The sequence below is a fragment of the Watersipora subatra genome, chromosome 4, assembly GCF_963576615.1.
Source record: "Watersipora subatra chromosome 4, tzWatSuba1.1, whole genome shotgun sequence".
In the NCBI taxonomy this organism is placed as follows: domain Eukaryota; kingdom Metazoa; phylum Bryozoa; class Gymnolaemata; order Cheilostomatida; family Watersiporidae; genus Watersipora; species Watersipora subatra.
The window spans coordinates 84,107-103,728 of NC_088711.1; the positions used below are offsets into that span (position 1 = coordinate 84,107).

General features: G+C 36.1%; 1 protein-coding gene across 3 annotated transcripts in view; it reads right to left on the reverse strand.

Annotated features, from left to right (window-relative positions):
- LOC137394938 (oxysterol-binding protein-related protein 8-like) overlaps nt 1-19,622 on the reverse strand; it is a 41,621-nt gene that overhangs the window by 6,671 nt on the left and 15,328 nt on the right. For 2 of the 3 annotated variants that reach the window (XM_068081712.1, XM_068081713.1), the window contains 7 exons: nt 16,732-16,939; nt 13,834-14,016; nt 11,206-11,220; nt 8,476-8,720; nt 5,811-5,923; nt 3,555-3,735; nt 347-640 (listed from right to left, as the gene is read on the reverse strand). In XM_068081712.1, the coding sequence (XP_067937813.1) occupies nt 347-640; nt 3,555-3,735; nt 5,811-5,923; nt 8,476-8,720; nt 11,206-11,220; nt 13,834-14,016; nt 16,732-16,939 (1,239 nt within the window). The remainder of the gene's footprint in view (nt 1-346; nt 641-3,554; nt 3,736-5,810; nt 5,924-8,475; nt 8,721-11,205; nt 11,221-13,833; nt 14,017-16,731; nt 16,940-19,622) is intronic. The other variant, XM_068081714.1, reaches the window with a different exon arrangement.

Genomic DNA, 19,622 nt, shown 5'->3' on the forward strand with positions numbered 1-19,622 from the left:
AAAACACAAGTATTAGCTAGCCATTTCAACACTCTAATTGTACATATATCTACAATATACATTCATTCATGTACGTACAGTCCCACCTTGCAAAACTATTGCATGCTGGAGCAATTATCCTTATATACTCATAAGCTTGAAAATAATTTCTTCATGTAATATTAAAACTAATGTATTACATAATAGAGACTACTGAAAAATACTACATTATTTATCACTGTTATTAGTGGGCATTATCCCTCATGGGTGACAAGTTTGAGTAGGGATGGTTCCTCATGTGTCACGAACTTGTGGTCATCCCGTATGGGCCGCAAACTTGAGTGGTCAACTAATAGAAGAGACTCACCTTAAGTTTAAACTCTAGGTCAGTCTTGTATCCCGTTTTATCGCATGCTATAGAAACCTTCCCACCAAGTTCCATGGTCAGTGACCCAGTAATAATTCCTTTGGCATAGCCATATGGTATGGTGATGGTATACTCCTCACCTAGCTTGAGGAAGGTCAGTTTACCCACCCCTTCCATAACTGCAGCAACAGAGTTTCCATAGAACTTCGACTTAGCCAGGACAGCGCAGTTGATACTAAAGCCATCGTGACGGTTGGTAACGTAGAAGGCACTGACAGGAGGGTGGTGTGATATCTATGAGAATACAAAAGTAGCAATGCTAAGAATAACCAAATTCTCACGCCTTGGTAGACCTATTCTGTGAATTTTGCTGCGGGGCATATCTTGTTTCATTGAAATTTCATTGAGTATATTTTATTGCCTTGAAATAATCCTTCTACTTGCAAATGAAATCTATATACTTATACTATAGCATGATTGTTAGTTGTGTGTCACACTCTTCAGCCACGGTTACAGTTTGATATACAAAAGTGTTATAAGTTGGAGTCGAACTCATAAAATTTGTCTATCTGTACCGACACTCTACCAGAGCTCCATTCAAACGCTTTTGTGATATTAAGAAATAGCTATGTATGTGCTTAGACTTTATGCTTTCTCGCCAAATCAGATGATAGCTTATGGCAATTTAGACCAGCAGAGTACTAGCAGGTGTGTGTTACCTCACAGTTAGCAATGCCCGTGGGTAATCAGATAGAAATATATTACATAGTATCATGGATGCGAGGCGCTATATAGTTTTGCCCAAATTTAATTAACCTATGCAAGCAACAATCTTGCAATTTTTTGCTGCTCAAAGACGCTTGAATTTTTTTAACGAATGAAATCTATATATTATTGTGAGTATATCTCAATTGTTTACCCTCAACATGGATGAACGAAGAAAGGCAACAAAGAGAGGCAGCCAGAGAACGACATAGAAGGAGACGGAAGCAGCTCAGAGCAGATGAAAGAAAGCACAAGAATTTAAGTGACATCGATGGAATGAAAAGAGCGAGTTTGGCCACGCATTATCATATAACATCCAATGATGCTCATCCGCAGCATGTTTACTGCCCTGATAATGGCTGGTGTTGGTATGAAAATCCTGCCAGGGCACCGTCGAAACTTGGTTTACTGAATGCTTCATGGAAAATGATCGTGTCTGTGCATCAGAGATTGTCTGACAAGTTGTTGAAGTGGCGTGCGAGAGTTGATACGCAGAATGCGAAAATCTTGGCCTTTTTATGTTTACCATGCCAGTGGCATGCTTACTATGCCACTAGGTTTTCACCATAGATATAGTAAACCCTAGATTGGCGAATAGCTATTTATCATTACAATAGAGCAAAAGTGAGGCATAAAATTGGCTGTTGTTTTCACGACGTTACGTCGCAGTGATGTGCATCACAGCATCAGAACCTTCAATTGAGCAAAGAGTTTAATAGTGAAATCATGCTTGTCATACTAGTTTTTTAAGTCATAAACGGCACAATAAGACCAAATTCTTAGTGAAATGTCATCAGAGAAGACTGCAACACCCCAGGTATATCCTGAATTGCCCATAACAAGACAGAACTTGAACTCAAAACAAGAAGTTCTCAACAATATCATATTTGAACACCACCTTTATCTGACCATCACCTCTATTTGAGCGCCACTATGGGAGAAGAGTTGAAAAATAGAGCGCGACTTTAATTGAACGCCACTTCTATGTGAACGCCACTTCTATTTGAATGCCACTTCTATGTGAACGCCACTTCTATGTGAATGCCACTTCTATTTGAATGCCACTTCTATTTGACTGCCACTATTTGACATTCTTGATTACGATTTTTGATCATTTCTAATAATGACTAGATTACATCAATAACAATTAATTCGTTCATTGTTTCAATTTATATCGAAGTCTGTTTTCCAACTTCAAGTACTTAAGGTTTTTTTCATTAAAACTAAAGCAACACCATGGAAATAATTAGTAACTGTATAAGGCTAAAGTAGGTGCTTTTTTAACGCGATCTTGATACTTCGATGTGTATAAAAAGGTTTTTGCATTTACGATGGAATCTGCGCTACTAGGTATTTCGAGGCTAAAATTTTGAGGCTATTTTGATCACACGCGGTTTCTCTTTATTTGTGTAAAAAGTGTATATTCTAAAGTGCATCACGCGAAAGTTTTGCTCTGCTAAAAAATTGTTTGAACGCTAATATCGACTATCTCAGCTATGTAGAAGAAGAGTTGAGGCCAGAAAGCACTGTGGAAGTTAGTGAACGCCAGGAGAATATGAAATGGTTCCAAACGAAAGCAACAATCAGAACACTAATGGCCGAGCAAACGAGGCTAGTAATTTTGTTTAAAAAATGTTAATTGTTTTCTCTGAATGTATAATAAGTATGGTTTGTTGACATCACTTGTTCTTTAATACATATTTGTAGCACTTGATAGATTATTATTGTATAATTAAAAAACTTGCAGATGTTAGCATATTATTTGATAGCATCATTGCAGTAATCTGAACTTAGCTTACAATGGATAGATGCTCGTAACTCCTCTTCTATTGCACATAAAAAGCCAGTTTTTGCTGCAAACTGTTGCAAACATACTGATGAGTGCAATGAAATTTAATGCAACCTTGTTAAATGTAGTTATAAAATTAAAATATACATTCAAATTTAGAATGAAATAAAAAACTTGAAAGCTTTAACAAATTGCAACGCAGGCTATAAGATCATCGTAGATTAACTGCAAGCAATAAATATCTATTTTCCAGGTAGAGACATGCATCAGCTTACCCGTGCATATTAATTTAGACATCTAAAACAAGTTGGAAGTAAGTTAGCAAATTTCTTGCATCCAAAAGGGTTAATGTTCGCTCTGCCCGAAGGAAAGTGCAAAATATAGGCGGTATTCGATTCGCCTGCGAAAGGCTTAAATATATCTTCTCTTGATGAGGTGTTTCAAAAATTCAACGCCACCTTTTATTGGAACATCACCTCTGATAAAGTACCACACTAGAGAAGAGTTGAAAAGTAGAGCGTCATGGAGTTACGGTATACGCCTACCAGCACAAATTGGCAGGAGCCCACAAAACAAAATTAAAAGGTTTGTAATCCTTAAAAAATCACTAACATAATAATTTAAGATTTGGTCTAGCCACGGGCATATAAATACCTGCTCAGAAATGTAGAAGGTTTTGCTGTTTGTTTCATCATTTCTAAAATAGCACCTGAACTTTTCACCAAGTATTGGGTTGTATGGCTTTTTGACACCCTTTGGGGTTTTGTAGAAGCCTGAGAGGTACCATCTTACAACTTCCTTCATGCGAGTCAGTGCATCATCGCATTTAGCCGCCCTTTGGCATCAAATTATAAGCAATAAGATTAATGAAGTGGAAAATTTATAAGAATACACAGACCCTAACTCTGGAAACGTTGCATAAACACAGATACGCAAAACAATTCATTTCTAAGTAAAATGTTTTGTTTTATGAGTTTCAACGAACTTCATGCAAAACAAAGGGAACACTTCAGATGGCGATGCCTTGTAAGTTTGTTTAAATTAAAGTTACCACTCAAATTGGTAGGCCACACAAGTTACTACTCAAATTGGTAAGCCACACAAGTGGCATGTTTTACTGCATATGGTTTTCACTACATTACTACTAAAGAGAGGCTGCTACGTGGCTGAACAGCCTTGGACAACATTGTGAATAATCATAGCAACTTGTTTAACAGTTTTCTTAGCAATAGCCATATGTCTAGGGTGTCTTTGGTGTTTGATAAGGAGGCTAACATAAACTCAAATCACGTGTCTATGGAGTCTTTGGTGTTTGATAAGGAGGCTAACATAAACTCAAATCACGTGTCTATGGAGTCTTTGGTGTTTGATAAGGAGGCTAACATAAACTCAAATCACGTGTCTATGGAGTCTTTGGTGTTTGATAAGGAGGCTAACATAAACTCAAATCACATGTCTATGGGGTCTTTGGTGTTTGATAAGGAGGCTAACATAAACTCAAATCACGTGTCTATGGGGTCTTTGGTGTTTGATAAGGAGGCTAACATAAACTCAAATCACATGTCTATGGGGTCTTTGGTGTTTGATAAGGAGGTTAACATAAACTCAAATACAGTTCAGATCAGAAATTAAATACAATAAAATTGAACAATCAGCCCATTTACATTGTCAACTAGATTTAGGAAACAACAAATTGTTTTGTAAAAGCTGCTTCGTGAAGGAGCATCCCAAGAGCTGAGCATCCCAAGAGCTGAGCATCCCAAGAGCTGAGCATCCCAAGAGCTGAGCATCCCAAGAGCTGAGCATCCCAAGAGCTGTATCCTATGAGCTGTATCCTATAACTGAAGCATTTTTCTTGCCATTGAAAAGGTGAAATCTATCTTTCTTACACAAAGCTCTGATTTTACAGACCATCGCATATTTTAGGTGTGTGCCTGAAACAATTTTACGGGATAATGTTTTGAATGCATCTATACTGGTGTTACAGACTGCTTTTCCCAACCTTATTAACAATAAAAACAAATAATACTACAGTGACATTCAGTCATCACTGTCATCAAATTTACTGTTGTTTTTTTATTTTTGAAGGACCAAAGGGGCGAGTTTGAAGAGATCTTGGAATGGTTAGGCAATTTACATGTATTTTTAATGTTCGAATAACCCTAAGTCCCTATAATTTATTATGATTGCTTACATTGTAGGAGCGTCTAATGTATATGCAAACACTCTCAAGTAGAGCGAACCTATTTATTCAATGGTAACAACAATATTTTCCATGCCTTGCGCCTTCGGCCTCTATGATCAATCCTAATGCTTCTCGGGAATCAACTCTCCTGAGTGATCTTACTCTGCTTGCTTTTACAAGAATTATCACATTGTATTAAATATGATTCAAGGCTTCCAGTTCTAGTATACAGAATCTTGTCCCACACAATTGACTCTATTCAGTTGATATAAGAGCAACCCCGATAAGACTATTTACATACTAAATTTGTATTCAAACAATTTTTGTGCTGGTTAAATTATTCAAATTTGTAGCTAAAATTTACAACTCAGTTGTTTACAACATTTCAACATTGAACAGAAAGTGAGCAACTTCAAGGTTTACAACATTTTAACCTAGACAGAAGGTGAGTGACTCTAATGTCTAGAACATTTAACCCAAAACAGAAGGTGAGCAACTCCAAAGTATAGAACATTTCAACCTAGACAGAAGATGAGCAACTCCAGTGTCTAAAACATTTTAACACAGACAGGAAGTGAACATATTATTATTTACACCAAAGAACAGACCAGGTGTCGAAGATAAACTTTTTGAATTAAAAGCAACATGGGCATAAAACAACCATTATCCTTTTAATAATGAGTCATTGTCAATCCTATCTGGCAATATAAGATGCAGACACTTACCGTGAAAGGATATCTGAGTGATAGTAATAGTCCGCAAACTTCTCTAACAGTGATCTAGTTTCAAGTATGAACGTGGGCAGTGTTACTTTAGACAAGTCCATACCTACTCGCACCTACAACAATATACATTACTTTAGACAGGTCCATACCCACTCGCCCCTACAACAATATACATTACTTTAGACAGGTCCATACCCACTCGCCCCTACAACAATATACATTACTTTAGACAAGTCCATACCCACTCGCACCTACAACAATATACGTTACTTTAGACAGGTCCATACCTACTCGCACCTACAACAATATACATTACTTTAGACAGGTCCATACCCACTCGCCCCTACAACAATATACATTACTTTAGACAGGTCCATACCCACTCGCCCCTACAACAATATACATTACTTTAGACAGGTCCATACCCACTCGCACCTACAACAATATACATTACTTTAGACAGGTCCATACCCACTCGCCCCTACAACAATATACATTACTTTAGACAAGTCCATACCTACTCGCCCCTACAACAATATACATTACTTTAGACAAGTCCATACCCACTCGCACCTACAACAATATACATTACTTTAGACAGGTCCATACCCACTCGCCCCTACAACAATATACATCGCTTTAGACAGGTCCATACCTACTCGCACCTACAACAATATACATTACTTTAGACAGGTCCATACCTACTCGCACCTACAACAATATACATTACTTTAGACAGGTCCATACCTACTCTCACCTACAACAATATACGTTACTTTAGACAAGTCCATACCTACTCGCACCTACAACAATATACATTACTTTAGACAGGTCCATACCCACTCGCCCCTACAACAATATACATTACTTTAGACAGGTCCATACCTACTCGCACCTACAACAATATACATTACTTTAGACAGGTCCATACCTACTCTCACCTACAACAATATACGTTACTTTAGACAAGTCCATACCTACTCGCACCTACAACAATATACATTACTTTAGACAGGTCCATACCCACTCGCCCCTACAACAATATACATTACTTTAGACAGATCCATACCCACTCGCCCCTACAACAATATACATTACTTTAGACAAGTCCATACCCACTCGCACCTACAACAATATACGTTACTTTAGACAGGTCCATACCTACTCGCACCTACAACAATATACATTACTTTAGACAGGTCCATACCCACTCGCCCCTACAACAATATACATTACTTTAGACAGGTCCATACCCACTCGCCCCTACAACAATATACATTACTTTAGACAGGTCCATACCCACTCGCACCTACAACAATATACATTACTTTAGACAGGTCCATACCCACTCGCCCCTACAACAATATACATTACTTTAGACAAGTCCATACCTACTCGCCCCTACAACAATATACATTACTTTAGACAAGTCCATACCCACTCGCACCTACAACAATATACATTACTTTAGACAGGTCCATACCCACTCGCCCCTACAACAATATACATCGCTTTAGACAGGTCCATACCTACTCGCACCTACAACAATATACATTACTTTAGACAGGTCCATACCTACTCGCACCTACAACAATATACATTACTTTAGACAGGTCCATACCTACTCTCACCTACAACAATATACGTTACTTTAGACAAGTCCATACCTACTCGCACCTACAACAATATACATTACTTTAGACAGGTCCATACCCACTCGCCCCTACAACAATATACATTACTTTAGACAGATCCATACCTACTCTCACCTACAACAATATACGTTACTTTAGACAGGTCCATACCTACTCGCACCTACAACAATATACACTACTTTAGACAGGTCCATACCTACTCGCACCTACAACAACATACACTACTTTAGACAGGTCCATACCTACTCGCGCCTACAACAATATACACTACTTTAGACAGGTCCATACCTACTCGCACCTACAACAACATACACTACTTTAGACAGGTCCATACCTACTCTCACCTACAACAATATACGTTACTTTAGACAGGTCCATACCTACTCGCACCTACAACAATATACACTACTTTAGACAGGTCCATACCTACTCGCACCTACAACAACATACACTACTTTAGACAGGTCCATACCTACTCGCGCCTACAACAATATACACTACTTTAGACAGGTCCATACCTACTCGCACCTACAACAATATACATTACTTTAGACAGGTCCATACCTACTCTCACCTACAACAATATACGTTACTTTAGACAGGTCCATACCTACTCGCGCCTACAACAATATACACTACTTTAGACAAGTCCATACCTACTCGCACCTACAACAATATACGTTACTTTAGACAGGTCCATACCTACTAGCACCTACAACAACATGCACTGCTTTAAACAGGTCCATACCCACTCGCACCGACAACAAAATCCATCGCTTTCTCCCTTATGATATCAAATCTACCAGGTTGAAAAAGGCGCAAAAAGTGAGTTGGAGTATGTTTTAACAGACAAGCAGATTATACTGATGCTTATAGAACATGGCAACAATTATTATATTACTCCGATATGCTCGCATATCTAGCTGGTTCTTAGGGACTAGCTATAGTGATACTTTAAATACATAGTAACATAGTACACTGAGAAGACCCAGAAACTACATCATACCAACCTGTTTCATTAAGCACCAAATTATATTTTTATTTTCATCAGCAAATTCCTCTGAAAGGTCGCCAGCACCACCTCTATTGGTTATATCACACTCATTTTCAATGTAGCTCGTCTCTCCCAGTGGCACATTCAAACGGTCTTCAACAAGACCAAGCTCATCCTCCGTGTCTGTCACAGTAGTGCTGTCCGACTCATCGGAGCATTCCACCATGCCTTCCGCTCGCCCATTTCCATATTCGCCCAAATCTGTTGATTATATTTATGTTATTAAATATTTACGTTATTAAATGCTCATGTAATACAACCAAAGCAGGCTTTCAGTATGGTGTATGTACATTTCACCCAAAATATGGGCTCAGTTTTTTTAACTTTTTAAAAGACCTCTTCATGTTTCAATGAATACAATACGAATATGAGAATGTGATGTACATTAACTAAGCTACTTGGCAGCAAGAAAACCCGAATGAATGTAGATGCCACGAGAAATGTGACATAATTTATTATAAAATATGATGAAGCTCATCATTAAATATGAGCTTGAGCTAGTTGATTTTAGTAACAATGTGTAAGTCCCGAATAAACTGCATATATGATGCTGTTATTTTACAACACACATCTAGGTGATATTAAGTTTAGACAAAGGCTGAGGTAATAAAAAGTATATAATGATAATTGTCAAATCAGATATCTCCTTTCCATTGTACATGTATGCTCTCATTGATAGTCGTTTACGGTCTTACATTAGAAACTTGATTTGCATAGACACGTATTTGTCGTCTAATTTAAGCTGACGATAGTTAGAATATGACCTTTGTCAAGACCAAGAAGTAAAGCTCGACTGTGTTATTAATATCAACATGGCGGCTCTTTAAAAATAACCACAAATAGGATATTAGTTTCAGTATCATGCAGTACAAAAGCAGCTAGATAATTCATGGCCACACCCCATTGATACATCTATTCTAAGATAACAAGTTGCGGTATATTATCTATCCTATATATTTAAACAGGTTACACGAAGTACACCATACTATAATATATTCTATACAGCGTTATATTATCTATCCTATATATTTAAACAGGTTACATGAAGTACAACATAGTATAATATATTCTATACAGCGTTATATTGTTTATCCTATATATTTAAACAGGTTACATGAAGTACACCATACTATAATATATTCTATACAGCGTTATATTATCTATCCTATATATTTAAACAGGTTACATGAAGTACACCATACTATAATATATTCTATACAGCGTTATATTATCTATCCTATATATTTAAACAGGTTACATGAAGTACACTATAGTATAATATATTCTATACAGCGTTATATTGTTTATCCTATATATTTAAACAGGTTACATGAAGTACACCATAGTATAATATATTCTATACAGCGTTATATTGTTTATCCTATATATTTAAACAGGTTACATGAAGTACACCATAGTATAATATATTCTATACAGCGTTATATTGTTTATCCTATACATTTAAACAGGTTACATGAAGTACACCATACTATAATATATTCTATACAGCGTTATATTATCTATCCTATATATTTAAACAGGTTACATGAAGTACACCATAGTATAATATACTCTATACAGCGTTATATTATCTATCCTCCTTGACCAGGTTACTTGAAGTACACTATAGTATGATATATTTTATGTACATTCTATATGTATATTCTTGTGTATACACACTATTGTACCATGGGTTTTTAACCTACTTGAACAGGTTGCCAGCGGTAAACTACTGCCTATATCCTAAGCCTTGCTAGAAAATGTCAAAGTCCCATGCCGATTGTGTCTCATAAATTATATTGTCACTCGTTTATTACAATATACAGTCAGACAACAAAACTCTGACAAACAGGCATCAAAAGAGCATACGGCACTTGAGGGACATCAAAATACACATGCTAGTGTCATTGCAGTGGAGGAAAAGGAGAAGTAATGACGTAGTAACAGAAATGAGGAATGTTAGTCGAAAGAGCAAGAAGAGATGGCCTGCCCCAAAAGAGAAATATCTGTGCAAAATTTGCTCATGCCTGCTACTGGGTTTCCACATATTGCCTCAGCATTGAGCACTGTTACGTAATATGCTACTCTGAATATAGAAGAGTGGATGTACACTGCTGCAGTCGGCTATAACAAGGACAGCTCAAGCTGCTTTTTCGTACACTGTAATGACTGCTACATTTAAAGGAACAAATAATGCATACGATGCAGTGATTGTTTTTTTTAAGTTTAGCTAAGAAAATGACTCACACAATGAAATCAATGTATAAAAATATTCTCCTTGCCGGTGCATGTTATCATCTTTTGCTCAGCAAAAATCTATTTTCCATCATTCAATGCTAAGTTAATGCATAGGAACCCAGTGTATGTAAAAGTGAGATTACACAGCGGTTGTCTCACCAATCTAACATTTTAATCAAAAACAAGTAAGAAAGAAGAGTGTATTACTTTTTACATGGAACACTCAAGCAACTTGGCTATACCATAGTAGCATTTGTCGATACGGGTAAAAGAAATGACAAATTCTTTACACTTAATAGCCACTGTGTAAGGGCACCAATACATCATATACATTTTGTCTTGTTATAAAAAGAGAGCAGGTTGAAGGGATATCGTGGGATTAATATGATATCAGCCAATCAACAGGCATGCAGCAATGTGTAGTTGTTTTAGGGCATTTAATACAAACCTGCTTGGAAAGCAGCTAAAATTAACCAATAGGGTAGCAATTAACCAATAAGAACGGCAGGTGTACATTGACATAGCCATGAGTGCAGAAAAGTAGGTAAAACTGTCTATGAGACACTACCGACCGATTCTAAAATATTTAGAATTTCAAGAATCCATAACATCAAATAAAATTGATTTTGGAACCTAGTCGTTTCATGTAATGGGTATGACCAACGGATATAAGCATCAGATATGCGTAGCCACATACAAAAATGTTTAGTCGTATCTACATGTATGAAAGGGCACATCCCTTATTGCATGAAGCAAACGCTGTCAAGGAGACAGCATTGGAGAAGTAATAGATAAGCTGATTAGTCCACTCATCCTGTGGATGGAAAGTGCTGCAAATGTTGACCAAAGATACAAATCAAGCATAAACTACCTATACAAATCTTTGTTACAAATACCAACTTCAGAGAGTTCTGTGGCGACATCAAATAGGTGAAGATTTTCTTGGCATTCAATGAGACTTCGTAAAAATAGAAAAAGGCATGACTAAAATTGAGCCTTTGTTCTATTATATTTGCTATATTAAAGTTTGCCATCTGCTATCACAGGCTTTTCAAGTCACAACTAGTAAGTACTTGGACAGACATCACGTCATCTCATAAAGACGTGACTAAAATTGAGCCCTTTATGAGATGGCGTCTAAACATCGTGACTGTAACACAAATAGTATAATGAGAGAACAAAAGGATAAGCTAAGGATTATAGAATTGGTCTTAAACTAACCGATATATTCTCTACAAACTGTCTTTCTACTAAAGTCGATGAGTAAATAAGAAGTCCATCTACAGTATAAATATGGAGTTGATTTTGCTTCAAGTTTTTACCTGTTTTAAACTATGACGGTTCTCAATTCTTTGTTTTTAATAATAACAATCAACATGGAATTTGCAATTTTTATTCCGCATATTGACGAACTGGATGCCTTCTTTGAACACATCAGCTTTAAGAATGCATTTACTCCAAGAATGATGGTTATGCCCGACTTGAATCAATTTAATTGACACCGTCTGGTTAAGAAGTCGGGCTGAATTAAGATACGGCCACACGTGACCATTTTTTATTGGTTCTGACCGAAATCACGAGATGAACAAAAAACACAGAATTATTCAGCCGAAAATCGCAGATTTGACAGAGCTGTGTGCACAATGAAATCGTCGATGAAACGTTTTTAATTGGTTGAACAAATTATTAGTGATTGCGATTTTAGCAGCTTTTGCGATTGGTATAGTCCAAGACACGTATTACGACACACAATAAAAGTACCAGAGCAATTTAATATAGCACATATGATGCAACTGCCTAAATTGCGCTATACTTGGTTCTTTATCTTTTGAACAGCATGGCAACAATTTTTTTATTTTTTAATAATAACCATTTCTTTTTAGCAGCAAAAGTTCCGTTGTAAAAAAGTAGCCATCATTAGGGCAATCAAGTCTGTTGCATCGCATTCACTATGGCAAATCGCGTGAGTATTTTTGCAGGACGCGTCATGTGTCTTGAACTATCTTAATTGTAAAAACTGCTAGAATCGTGTTCGCTAATAATTTTTTCAACCAATTAAAAGCGTTTCGTCGACAATTTCAGTGTGCACGCACAGCTCGGAAAATTCTGTTAATTTCAGCCGAATAATTCTGTGCTTTTCGTTCATTTCGTGATTTTGGTCAGAACCAACGATAAAATCGTCATGTGCAGCCGTACCTTTACCGTAGCACATAGGACATTCAGCAGTATGGTAATGTCTATCAACTCACTCCTTGGGCAGCGTCAATCGCCATTGTAAACTATTTAAAGATATAATAATATAAATACCATAATATTAAATAAACAAAACTAAATAAAATAACCATAAATCCTTATCAGCTTTTTCTCTAAACTTACTTCTTTATTAAAACACTTGAAATATATTTTACCACATGTAAAGGTGTCTAAGCTATGTCAAATAAAATACAACATATCATATGCTGATGTGTTTAAATTAAGTCTAATATATTTACATATCATATGTAAAGGTGTCTAAACTATGTCTAATAATATACAACATATCATATGTAAAGGTGTCGAAACTATGTCTAATAATATACAACATATCATATGTAAAGGTGTCGAAACTATGTCTAGTAATATACAACATATCATATGTAAAGGTGTTTAAACTAGGTCTAATAATATACAACATATCATATGTAAAGGTGTCGAAACTATGTCTAATAATATACAACATATCATATGTAAAGATGTTTTATTATGACACTCTTGTCATATTATCATGTCGCAACATTTCATAGAAACAAATACAATTATTAACGATATGTTTTAGGGCCTAAATTCAGTTGCCAATGGTAAATGGAATTTTTTCACTCAACAAAAGGGTTCTTTTTAAGCCATTTCTCTTTTGATAGTGGTTAACAGCAAAGCCTAACTGTAGCAGATTAACTGGCAACACTGCAAGATCCTCAATGTATTTGCTACGGTTTCAAAAGTGTTAGATAAAGTTCATTAAAGCCCGTGAGTGAGTAAGTCAGCTGGTAAAGCTTCTTTAATTGGGGAATCTTAAAAAAAAATGAAACAGATATGGAACCTTTGAAATGATCCTCTCTATCACTATCGTCGAGTTCCTCGCGATAAGCTTCATAGGAAGATGCAAGTCCGTTCTGAAGAGAATCCGCTTGGGTGGTCTCTGGGACTGCTGTTAGTCGGGAACCACTGGTGATGAGAGAAGAGCAGCTGAGAGCAAGCACAAGGGCGTCCATCCAGGTCTTTCCTAGCATATTACAAAGTAATAGATAACTTAGGCACAATAACCAGATTTTAATCAGCTCCAAGGTTGGCATTATATAGCAAAAACGTTGTATAGAGGGATATAGAAACCCATAGTAATTGTATAATGCAAACATCCCTTGGTAAAAATCATCAAAATTTTATATAAGTACTGTACGTATTAAAAATAAGTAGCAAAATAGTATGTTAACCTTAGTAACTATAATTACCTACAGTAACTTGCGTGTATTTAGTGTATTTATTGGTTATGATTTTAATAAAATGTAACATTACGATGTAGGAGTATGCACAGTAGCAGCACCACCGTAGGTAATGCTTATCTTCGAGACAGACATATAAAATGAACTTTGAATCTAACTTAAATCAATTTAGCTTACTAAACACACACTTGAAGCTGAGTTTTAGTATGTACTAGCTGTGCTTCCTGGCATTGCCCGGGTTTTAAAAAACAGCTGATAAACAATGAGAAGTAATGAGAGTTGCCTGCCACTTGCTATTAGCCTGACACACTGCCAATGGAAAATTTGAGTGAGCTTACTAATAAGAGCTATTCGTCTCCATGATGTTACACAATCACCCTGCGTAGTACGCAAAGCCATTGGGTATTTGCTCCAATATAGCGACATATATCGGCTAGCGAACAAATCAATCTCTGTGGCCTAATTTGTATGGCATCAGACTGGCGAATGCGAGGGTCCGAGACCAAATCTTTTTCAGTACAAGTTCTTTATTCCAAGATTTTAATAGCAATAGCTAGAGGGGCACACATACACACATACACACAAACTTTGAGAAATATATACAGTGAAACTTGGATAACTCGCCCTCGGATAACTCGAAAACATGGTTAACTCAACGTATTTGTTTGGTTCGTTCCCACGCAATGATAAATGGCTTTAGATAACTTGACCGAAACTCCGTTAACTCGAACAGTTTTTTGCCAAACGGCTACCGAGACTGTTGTTACTATCGCTTTAGAATATCACTTTATTCCAAGCCATAGAGATAAACATCGACTTTTAGTAGTTCTTAGGCCTCGTTATTACCAACATCGGCAAAATATTTTCATTAACGACTTTTCTAAAAGTTTGCAATAATCAAATTTTACCAAACATCTGCTTAGCGATAACCCTCCGAAAGCAAAAAAAAGCGAGGTAAAATTCGGATCAATTTAAAGTAAAATCGGCAAAATTGATAACGGGTTTTTAATAGTAAAGCAGTTTTGTAATAACTGACTTACTGCAAAATTGATCTTGGTTAAAACGTTCGGTAGAAATTAAAAGTACGTATGTATTTTTTCTGAGCGTTTTAACCGCGATCAAGTTTTGCCAATTTTAATCTGAGAACTTCCTGGCTGTCATATCACCTAAAACAACAAACAAATCTCAAGTGATAGAAAAATATCTATACTTTTTGATTAAAAATATTTAAAACTTCACACGAGAGACCCTTTAACCTGCAACAAGCAATCTATGCTTTTGAGTGATATATAGTTTGTATATGTACATGTATCTACTGATAAATACATGCACTTATGACTGTCCTGATAACTTGAACGCTCTAATAACTCGAACACTTTTGCTCGGTCCCTTGAAGTTTGAGTTATCCGAGTTTCACTGTATATATAGAAGTTTTATAACTATTTTACTGAACTTACAATTTTTCATCACTAAAATTTTTCACTTATCATTTTCTGGCTTCGCTTTCAATACGACTGTTAGCCGACCTCATTAAATTACTGTACCTTTGGAGTTATGAGACTTGAGCTGCTACATATAGTGGGTAGCGCAGAGAGGAGACAATAAACGTATCAATGCTAATTATATGTCAATGTTAGCCGACCTCATTAAATTTTTAACTGGAGTATAGTCATATATAGCCTGTATCACATAGGTAACACAATCTGCCACTCCACAGGCTATATCTTATTGTTCAACTTACCAGTGGACAAACTGTAATTTCTATTCTTCAATCTTCTACAACTATGGTTATCATGTGTAGCTTCAATGTGTGTATCGTGTGAGTGATGGGCCCGTGATTAATTCAACACAATACTCTAATTTAGAAAAACCGCATGTTAACATAATACATGACCCGCTTTTTAAATAATTCAGGAGGCTTAACTACCATTTCAAGTTTGCTAGTAATAATAAGATACTATTAGTTTAATAACAGTAATACCAAAAATTATAAGTGTCTTTAGATGAAGCCAAATGAAATTGAACTATGAGAATATCTTTGGATAATTATGATACCGTCAGAAATTAGCCCTGAACTAAAAATAATTTTGAGTTTATGAGAAACTAACAAAACCCATTTGTCAAGGACTGTTCTACGAACACATACCACTATTCTACTGTTATTTTACCCATTTTAATTGTTTGAAAACTTCCACTTGCATATATTCATCGCGGCAGACCCTCCATGGTAACTTAGAGAGTTGACCTTTGTTGCTGGATTGAAAGATAGCTGCCGATACGGTGTACTCAGCGATGCATTAAGCTGTCTGTGAAAGTGTTCACAAATACAGCAGCAGTTATATTTTGGCTATTAAAAAGAAAACTTATAAAAGCTTTATACAAATAGCTATAGAATGTCGTCAAAAATGGTAAAGTTATGACACATCTGTACTATGCATTTGCAGTTCATAGCAATGACCGAGGAGATGTAAGAAAAGCTTGCTTTTTAATACACCTACCAGCAGCCTCAGAGGGAGCTCGAAAGATGGCACTTGAGTACATGAGAGGCTGGGTTATGGCACCATACATCTCTCCTTTTGGCCCTTTTTGAGCCCATATTGACTTATCCAGTGGATGGTATATTTTAAAGCAAAAACCATCCTTCTTGGAGGGACGCTCAATTAATTTGGCTGAGCTCAATGTGATAGTGCCAACCCAATGCCCTCCCTAAAAATACAAGAGTCAAAGGTTATCATAGAAATCAGGTGACCTGCCCCAGCAATACTAGAACTCAGTGACACTATGGCAGTAAGATGTCATGTGAAATAATAAAATAATCCCTTGTAATGTGGGAAAAACAATAGTACCATACAACGTCCATGTATCGATTGTGTTTACTGGAAAAAGACAATTTTATCATGGCAGCATTAATGTTTTACCAAACTAACCCGATTAATACTAGTTTGGTAAACATAAATCGTTTTATCATGGTAACTCACAGGCCAGCAGTATGATGAATAAACTGCAACAAATGACTAAAACATCGATGTCGATAACATAAACATCATAAAAAAAATCAGATGATTTTAGAAATCAGCATGCCTCTATGGGAATGTGTTGATTGAAATCCCTACTGCGCCTGTGAAATCAATAAGTGATTTGCAAGATGTCTGACTGAAAACAATGAAAAATATTGCACGATAATCAGCAAGATATAAATTCCTCTGAATCTTAAAAAGACATGAAAAACTTAAACATGGCACAAAATGGTTTAAAGATGTAGTTGCGTCAAAAAGGTCGATTTAGTGAAATTAAGACCAATAAAAGGCTAAAACATCAGCTACAATTTGATGTCATTTTTGTCTTTGTAGACCAATCCTGTCTAGAGATATATGCATTTGAATGAGGCTATCTTTTAAAAAGCTCACATTCCAGCGGGTGCTTTGTTTGTGACATAACTAAGTGATACATCTGAAAAGAGTCCACGAGCGATAAATATAAGGTCGCTTCATTAACCAATCATCAGCCCGAAATGTTTATATAGGTCCTAATAAATGTTATCACTCGTAAAACGCGTTGTCTGTGATCTCAAATTTAGGGATTTTACTGCATTACTGAATCGCATGGACATCAATATTTACTAAATTAATTAACATCATTACTTTAATGAATTACTCGATCGACACGTTTTATTGACGAACAACAGAATTGTAAAAACTGCTGTAAAGTTACTGCGAAGGTGACTCCAAGTTTTCTGGGCATCAGGTGGTTAAAGTGCTATGGAGGAAAATAGGAGAATGGAGGTAAATTTATCTTTTACTTTGAGTCTCCTATAGATATACTGTTGAGTTTACATTCAGATTGTATTTCCCCGTTTGAGGTTATAATGTAATTTCCTGCGCGTGCGAGATATGTATGCACAGCGAGTTCTTGACGACTTTTTTTTAATCCATAGCATCTAGCAATACAATGGCTTAAATTGATGAATATACAAAAGGTAATATTTTTAGTACTCATTAATACGTGTACTAATTAATAAAATTATAACTTTTTGCTATCACCAATCATCGTTTTATAACTTTTTATCGTTTCACCGAGCTATATTTGCTTCAAACTTTCTGTGGCAGTTTTATCTAGTAAATTAGATTTATGATTTGACTTTAGATGTTTACTTCTCACTTGTAGAAATAAAAAAAATCGATTGATCAATGCAAATCTTTAACTTCCAGAACCAAAGCTTCGAATCGTTGGCTTGGCGTACTTATGCTTTTGTTTTAAACATTTATTCATTTTTAAAATTACACTCACAATTTATCGAACTCCCAATTTGAAAGCTTTCAGTAGATACGCTTTAGAATGACATATCTATGAATGACATATATTTATTGCATTTGTTTTACTGATTACAGGATGTTTATGTCGTCCCACCAGCCGAAGCAGCTATGTCAGTGTGGAAACTGCCATAAATGGGAAAGAGAGACTTGAATGTGTGCTGCATATACCATGCTGTTTTGTTTGAGTTTGGTGAAGTAGATGAAATTGTCTTATTGTATCAGCTGAAACTATGTGAGTGGCCACGACTTGATGGATTTTAGTAAAAGCTTTATGCCGAAATGAAAATTTTTTTGCTCGTAAAAATTATATAATAAAATAATATTGTTGAAGATAATGCAAAACATGATTTCCAGAACATTGAATATATCATAGCCCCGTTGACACCTGTGCTAAAATCTTTTCTGATAGATCTATTTCTAGATCTTTTCTGATAGATAGAGCTGCATAGACAGGCACTTTTGCATAGCTCGACCATTGTTTAGTACTTGAATCAACTAATCAAATATGACCAGTGAAATTTTTCCTACATATTGATATCAACAATGACTTGATAACGTTGACAGTCGACGATACAATGTACATGACTTTTAGGGATGTAGTTGGTTTCGCCACATATTCTTTTTCAAAGACGCAGCTTGCTTATTTTACTTACGGTAGTAAAAAACTAGTTTTTGGTGTGGGCTATGATATACAGCCCCACCCCCAGGATAGGCGACGGGCATAATGTGGGTGAGGCTTTTGGGAGGCTGTATATTGTTAGTGTGAGTAGTGACGGAACTGTGCCGATACAAGGACCTTACTCTACATAGTTTGCTTGACAGAATTACCGTAGACCGGTAGAATTGGTAGTCGGTACTCAAATGTTTACACAGCATTTGGAGAAAGTGAGTAAGACAAATTTTCAATTTTCGTTATTTGAGGCCTTTGAAACATTTATAATAATGTATCTGTAGCAGGGTTTAAAAATTTTATTCTAACCAACATGAGCAAATACAAAATAAAATATATGCCAATAGAGCCGCGTTGGACTACACTTTTATCGCAATAGTCGATGTGAATACGAGAGATAGAGACA